Raw genomic sequence first — 7,379 nt, 5'->3', positions numbered from 1 at the left:
ACAGATCAACCAGCGGCAAGTCGTTTAGTTGAGCAATCATCGAAATTTAAGCGACAGAAACACAATAGTCCAACTCCAGATTACAACCAAGTCACCAGAGCATGAAAAACCATATCATACGGCAGGAGTTCCAATGAGCCACATAAGAACAGACCGATCTATTGATGGGTATGACGAATCTGTAAATGTTTTACGGTATCTGAGAAGGGTATGTGCAGATCAAGCAGAACCCTTGAGCTTCTTGGCGATGCCTGCGAAGTACTTCCCCTGGTGAAAGGCGTGCTCGAGCTCCACCTCACTCGGCCACCTCGAGCCGTCGGCAGCGAACGTGCCAGCACCATAGGGGCTGCCACCCTGAACCTGGTCCATGCCGAACAGCTTGGCGCCGAAGGTGTAGCCCACAGGCACAAACACCATGCCGTGGTGTGTCAACTGGGTAATCGCGGTCAACCTGAATGAAAAGAGTAACAAACGAAATGTTGGTCTCATAAACTTTGGACATCAGGCCTGGTGCTCATGTAATTGTAACCATGCGTGCACTGGTACTTACGGTGTAGTCTCTTGGCCACCACCCTGGGTTCCAGTGCTGAAGAAGATGCCGGCAGGCTTGCCAGCAAGGCTCTGCTCCCTCCAGAGCCCACCAGTAGCATCGAAGAACGCCTTCATTTGCGCTGCCATCATTCCAAACCTTGTTGGAAACCCGAAGAGGATTCCATCAGCTTCTGCAAGTTCTTGCGGTGTGATGACTGGCACATCAGGCTTAGGGGGTGCGCCCATCTTTCCAAGCACTTCCTCAGGGAGAGTTTCAGGGACCTTCAGAAAGGGGGGAAAAAAGGTGGTATCAGCAATTCATATCCAGATTTGCATTCATGAACTGTTCATTCCAAACATCTTATGTACGAGTCTCGGGGTGCTTCAGCCAGACAAGTGCAGAAATACCCATTCATGATGAGGGCTTACCTGCCATATTTTAGCCTCAACACCTTCAATAGATGAGGCACCTTTCTTGATCTCTTCAGCTAGTTTGCCAACATGTCCATACGTGGAGTAGTACCTGTTGGAAAATTGATAAATTGTTTAACAAGTTCGCACTCCAAGTATTCAAGTAGAAACTGGATTAACCTTCTGAGTTCCAACATACAATTATTAATATTGCTCTCAATTTTATTTTACCATCACAATCCATATGTAACTAAATTATGTTTCATACTTTACAGAAAATGTGTTTTGAGCTAAAGAACAAATCCATCAATAAAGTGGTAGGGCAGTGTCTATGCCCTGGTTTCCTATATTCTCATACTGACATCATTCAACAATTCCATAAAGCGCTTTGTTTTGTTGCCTTAGTTTTAAAGTGATGAAAGAATCAATCCTAGAAAGAAGATATGTACAGCCAAACCAAATTCAAGAATACTTTATTTTTATGAGGATTAGTGACAAGAAAGGAAATAAAACTATGGGAATATCTTCTTAGCTACGATATCACTTTCAGCTTTATTTTCTTCTAGAAAAGATGGTCTGCATACAGTGGGCCAACAAAAAAGTATATCACAAGCAAGAAGCTTGGGGAAGACCGTTCTAGAACAAAAAAGTATAGGTGCAGCAGTGCGTATAATTTATATCCAAGCAATTCAGGTCTTCAGAATTACTGAACTTTCATTCTGGTGGTTACAAAGCCTACTAAATCATAAATGTTCCTCAAAAACTCTTATTACAATAGACAATTTTATAACTGCTAGTTACCTGAACTATTTAATTAACAACTGAACTGGACAAAAGGAGATATTATATAGGCAAAGAAAATATGTCTTGCTGGCGCAAATAAAGTCTGCAGTTAAAAGTGTGCTCCATCAATCAAATACTTAGGGCTGAAGTCAGCACTTAATTTGATGCGCACAAATGTTAAATATGTTTGTACTATTCATGTTAAAGTTCACTGTGCAGCTACAGCAGGAATTGATCAACAACTCTATCTAAAGGAAAATATAACAAAAGCTAATATGATGGCCTTTTCATTTTGCCTTAGATATTATGGACCAATTATTTTTTTTCGAGAACGTGTCCGTTGACACATGTTTAATTAAGAGGGTATGGACCAATTGTTTTTATCATTATAAATAATCACTTAGAGGCTATAGAGATATGGAGAAAAAAGAAATAAAGATCCAAAGCAGGACTTGCACATATGAATTCGCCATTTAACGGTAAAAAGTGATTTTTTTGGTAGGGAACCCACATCAGAAAAAGGGGGCATCCACCATGTCAAAAGAAAAGGGCGCATCCACATAAATCGCATATTTCCAAAAAGAAAGGCAGAGTCAATCCATTTGATTTGTCACAAAAGGTTGCAAATATATGCAATGGATGTAGCACCCAAATATACTCACAACATTTTGTGCATATAGATTAGAACATAGGAACTCCCATCTTAAGGTAAGGTTAGAATTTTCATGTTGGTATCAGAAAAGGGGAACAGAGCATTATATATTTTGGCTGCCACTGTGCAGGGTTTCATCTACAATGTCTACGTTTCTAAAGAACACAACAATATTGTTTGGAAAAAGAACACAATATTACGTTTGTCTCAAAAAAAAAAACACAATAGTACAAATGGGTCACATTCTTTCAAAAAAATTGGGTCACTTTCAGATCAATATGATACAGGCAGGTGGATGTGATAAGTGCATATGAAACTTTGAGTTGTCGAATTAGTAGCATAAACATAACTAGCATCGCATCGATGTCAATCTTTTAAAAAACAAAACTGAGAATTGACAGCTAAGCATCTTTAATAAAATACGACGAAGAGCAGAGTTGATCTGCAAGCAAGAACCTTCTTTTCAATAATCCTAACCACAGTTATGGACTTGACGAGCTAAAATAATAGTGGCACTAATTTCCTTTCCCGGCCAATCAGCAAGGCTGACAAAACTGGACCTCCGGTGCACAGGTGTGCATAGAAAAGCTAAGAAAGGATGGGCACGATTAGCGCCGGAGTCCACCACTATTTGGTCCCATTAAGGAGGGGCATCAATTCCGTGAAGGACACAAACCTACCGTCATGATTGAGACCCTGTGTCCTGCAGATGAAAATAAACACCGGAGCCGGAGCACTAGAAGTCCAGCATATTCCTCCCATTTCTTTACCAACGTTAGTAGAATCGTCAGTGTACAGTGGAAAAATCGACCTCGTTCATCGATTTTATCGCGAACAAAGGAATTAAAAATCGGAATATGGAGGCATCCTACATCTGAATTCCTAAAATTGACGATTCATCTCGAGAATTCTTCCCGTAATAAGACTAAACTTCGAAAACTCTAATGCGATTCGATCACAATCTAAACCCTAACAATCAAGAATAACACCACGAACGACACCGAACAAGTCTTGAGGCACGGATATACACAATCGGAAACAAGAAACTAGAACCTGAAATCAGGATGCTTTTGTCTATCTATATAAAAAAAAAGAGGAATTTTTGGGAGCGGGCGACGGAGACCACGGGAATAACCATCAATCAATTCCAAGAAAGGAGTGGTGGCGATGCTTACACGACGTAGACCTTGACCGCCATTGGAGAGGGCTCGGAGCTCCTGTGACCGGAGGAAGATCTGGAAACTCCTGCGGCGAGCGGGGGTGGTTGTGTGAAATGGATCGCCGCCGCTCCTGCCTTGGTGGTGGTGGTGTCAGTTTCGGGCCAGTGGAGAGAGTGTATTTATAGGCAGGGATGCTGCTCTGGTTTGACCTCCAATTGGCAGTCAAGCCTGCTTCTTTTTTCTCTAGTTTTTTTATTTGGCTTTTCCCCCTCCGCTATCCCTGTTTCTCTTCGAATCGACGCCAGGGCTTTGTTTAGTTCTCAAAAAATTTTGCAAAATTTTTTAATTTCCCGTCACATCAAATTTTTAGACACATGCATGAAGTATTAAATATAAACAAAAATAAAAACTAATTACACAGTTTGGTCGAAATTGACGAGACGAATCTTTTGAGCCTAGTTAGTCTATGATTGGACATATTTGTCAAATATAAACGAAAAAGCTACCGTATCAATTTTACAAAATATTTTGGAACTAAACAAGGCCCAGGTTCATCCAAATGCTTCGTTTTGGCGGATTACCAGCTGTGTTCGTCGAATCTGCCAGTCTTTTCCTGACTTTTTTTTTTCTCGGGTCTTGTTTAGTTTAGGCCCTGTTTAGTTCCCTACCTAAAATTTTTTTATCCATCCCATCGAATCTTTAGACACATGCATGGAACATTAAATGTAGATAAAAAAATAAACTAATTACACAGTTTAGTTAAGAATCGCGAGACGAATCTTTTAAGCCTAGTTACTCCATGATTAGCCTTAATTGCTACAGTAACCCACATATGCTAATGATAGATTAATTATGCTTAATAAATTTGTCTTTCAGTTTCCTGACGAGCTATGTAATTTGTTTTTTTATTAGTTTTTAAAAACCTCTCCCGACATCCTTCCGACACATCCGATGTGACACCCAAAAAATTTTCGTTTCCCATCTAAACAGGCCCTTACATAAAAAATCAAAAACTTTTGAAGATTCTCTGTCACGTTAAATTTTAAAACATTAGATATAAATGAAAACAAAAATTAATTATACAGTTTGCCCGTAAATCACAAGATAATTCTTTTAACCCTAATTAATCTATGATTAAATAATGTTTATCAAATAAAAACAAAAATACTAATTCCGAAATGTTTTCGAAACTAAACAAGACCTCGTATGAAATCGGCTGGTCCGACGGTTGGACTCCAAATGCCGAATAGTAGTACATCTCACGGAGGAGACGCAAAATAGACCAAAATTCACATCAGTGGGGTCGAGTTCTAACTATCGGCGCATCTTCTCCGAGATTCTATACGCATTTTGTTCATACACATTACTTGTGGATTGAAAAGTGATACCAACCACATGGAAATCAATTCTTTTCTTTTTATTTTAAGTTTTAGGGAAAACGATTTCCCAGCTCGTAAGCATTGCGACACGATCCTCACGGTTGAAAAATAGTTACTTAAGAACCTCTCCAAATGCTTTAGCAAATTGACATGACATTTGTTGTTGTTTGCAAAATCCTATAACAAAATGCAAAAGGATAAAAATAGGTCATCTCTAGGAATTGGCATTTGGACTTGGCAAAAGATAAAAATAGGAGGTCTCCAGACGCGCGTGCTTTCCTCGCGCGTGACTTTGTTCGCGCGATCGGGTTTGCAAAGCTGTCCACAGCTTGGCATTTTTGCCAAGTTTGCTCCTTCATTTGCCAAGTTGTCCAAATTGCAAACTCCAAATGCAAAACCATTGGATACCTCTTTTGGAACTTTTTGGCAAATTACTCAAATGTAAACCTCAAATGCAAAACCCTTGGAGATGCTCTACAACACAATTTTGCCGCACGAGCCTCGCTCTTCATAACCGACAACAACGACTTTAGGTCATTCCAATCCATCTATTCTAAATGATATCACGTTTGAATTTTCTATAAATATATTATATCACGTTTGAATTTTCTATAAATATATCTTCTGCTTGCATTACTGTCACACCCATATTTTAAGAACAAAATAGGATGCATAAAAGACTCAGATGTGCCCCAGGAATAGTCGCACAAATAAGTAGACAAATCTCAAATGTACCATTGCAGTGTTCATTACATAGCGAAACATAAGAAATCACATAGTCTTATACAAAAATGATAGCAAGATGTAAACAACGCTCTCGACGGAAGCTCCACACAGGGACACTGTTGACTGGTTGACTCCAAACCTAGTACTCATAACGATAATCCTCATTCCAGTCATCTTCATTATCATATCCTGAGGTGTTGGGAAATTGCAAGAGTGAGCACATATCGTACTCAACAAGTATAACCAGGGGTTCATGAGGCTCAAATGGCTGACACTGGTTTGACTGCATTTAGCTTTTAATAGTGGATAGCATGTTCATAATTAAATAGCAATTGTCAAGGAAGCATAAATAATCCATTAATCCCATGATCATGTGTAAGCATAATTAATCTCATAGCATAAACGATAATCAAATTAACATAACAACTTAATAAGCTCATTGTCGGCGCAGCAAGAACCCCCAAGGCCGCTCATAACCGCGAGCACGGCTAGTATACCAGTTTTACACTCTGCAGAGGTTGTACATCTTTACCCATGAGTCATGATTTACCCTTTCGCCCGAGGCCCGTCGACCTCTTAACCCACTTCCAAGGAAGGTCGGCAGGGATCACTATGAAGCCTTTCAAAAGTTCGTCTAACATGTTAGGGCCGCAAGGTTTCCTTTGCGCGCAGATATAGATACCCCCCTTCCGAATGGCACAATGACGCGCAGCCTATACACATAGGGACAGGGGCTCGCACTATACCCAAAACGGTTCAGCCCCTCCGCCCTTTCGGGTAACCGCTAACAAGCTAGAAAAGTTCTTCATACTGAGCTAAAGCCAGAGCCATTATAGCCCTCATGGTTGCACTGTTGTCCCGGTGATCACTTACAGACAAGATCTCATATCGTTATTTGTCATTCTTTTATGTTCATTGCATAGCTATTAATCATCTTACAAGATCATGGATTATATCAAGCACTAGCACATCTACACCAAATGCATATCAAGTAGGTAACAAGGAATCCAGGTAACAATCATCTATGATTTTGCTAAGGTCGACAAGGTGATAGCATGCATATGATATATATGTGTAGTTAATAGTGAATAGGTAACAAGGATGATCCCAAGTTATACTTGCCTTGCTCAAAGCTCTCCTGAGCCTGCTGGTCCTCAAAAGCTTGGTCTTGGTCACCAGCGTACGGCTCACCGTCTAATCCCAATCATCAATCAACAACACGCAATCCAATGTAGACCATCATACACGAAGCAAACAAGGTATAATTAGAACATTACACCAAACAGTGGTAAAACAAATATAAAAGTTTATGATAATATTCTACGCAGCGCTACGATCACACCAGCGTAAAGTTCACGAAAATCGGAATTAAAACGTAGAAGATATGAATTTTCTAAGATTTCCTATAGGTAATAATTAATTAAATGCTACTGCAGAAATAAAAAGTTTCAAAACAGTAAACTAATATTTCTAACATGTAGAGCATGTAGTTACGAACCTAACGCAATTCGAATGGACAAAAACGGAATTAAAACGAGTATTTTATGGGCTAAACAATATCAGTGGCATTTCTGTAATTAACTGAAAACGTATTTTAGTTTAACCGACAGGGAATACGCTTTTAAACTTAGGAGACGTAATCCTCGAAAGTACGTAAGGATCGCGGGTTCTATTCTGGAATTCTTTGAGGGCTCTTTAACAAAATGCCCCCCTGAAGGGGTATTTTCTAATCCCCAC

General features: G+C 39.7%; 1 protein-coding gene across 1 annotated transcript; it reads right to left on the bottom strand.

The window, feature by feature from the left end:
• LOC110433905 (NAD(P)H dehydrogenase (quinone) FQR1-like) lies at positions 1-3,825 on the bottom strand. The gene is made up of 4 exons (XM_021456962.1): positions 3,553-3,825; positions 961-1,054; positions 551-813; positions 1-451 (listed from the first exon to the last, which is right to left on the bottom strand). Exons 1-4 carry the CDS (start codon positions 3,573-3,575, stop codon positions 220-222), a joined length of 612 nt encoding a protein of 203 aa, XP_021312637.1. The 5' UTR covers positions 3,576-3,825; the 3' UTR covers positions 1-219.

Source organism: Sorghum bicolor, chromosome 3, assembly GCF_000003195.3.
Source record: "Sorghum bicolor cultivar BTx623 chromosome 3, Sorghum_bicolor_NCBIv3, whole genome shotgun sequence".
NCBI classification, from domain to species: domain Eukaryota; kingdom Viridiplantae; phylum Streptophyta; class Magnoliopsida; order Poales; family Poaceae; genus Sorghum; species Sorghum bicolor.
Note: the sequence above shows the minus strand (reverse complement) of the source record. Positions and strands in the feature narration are given on the sequence as shown.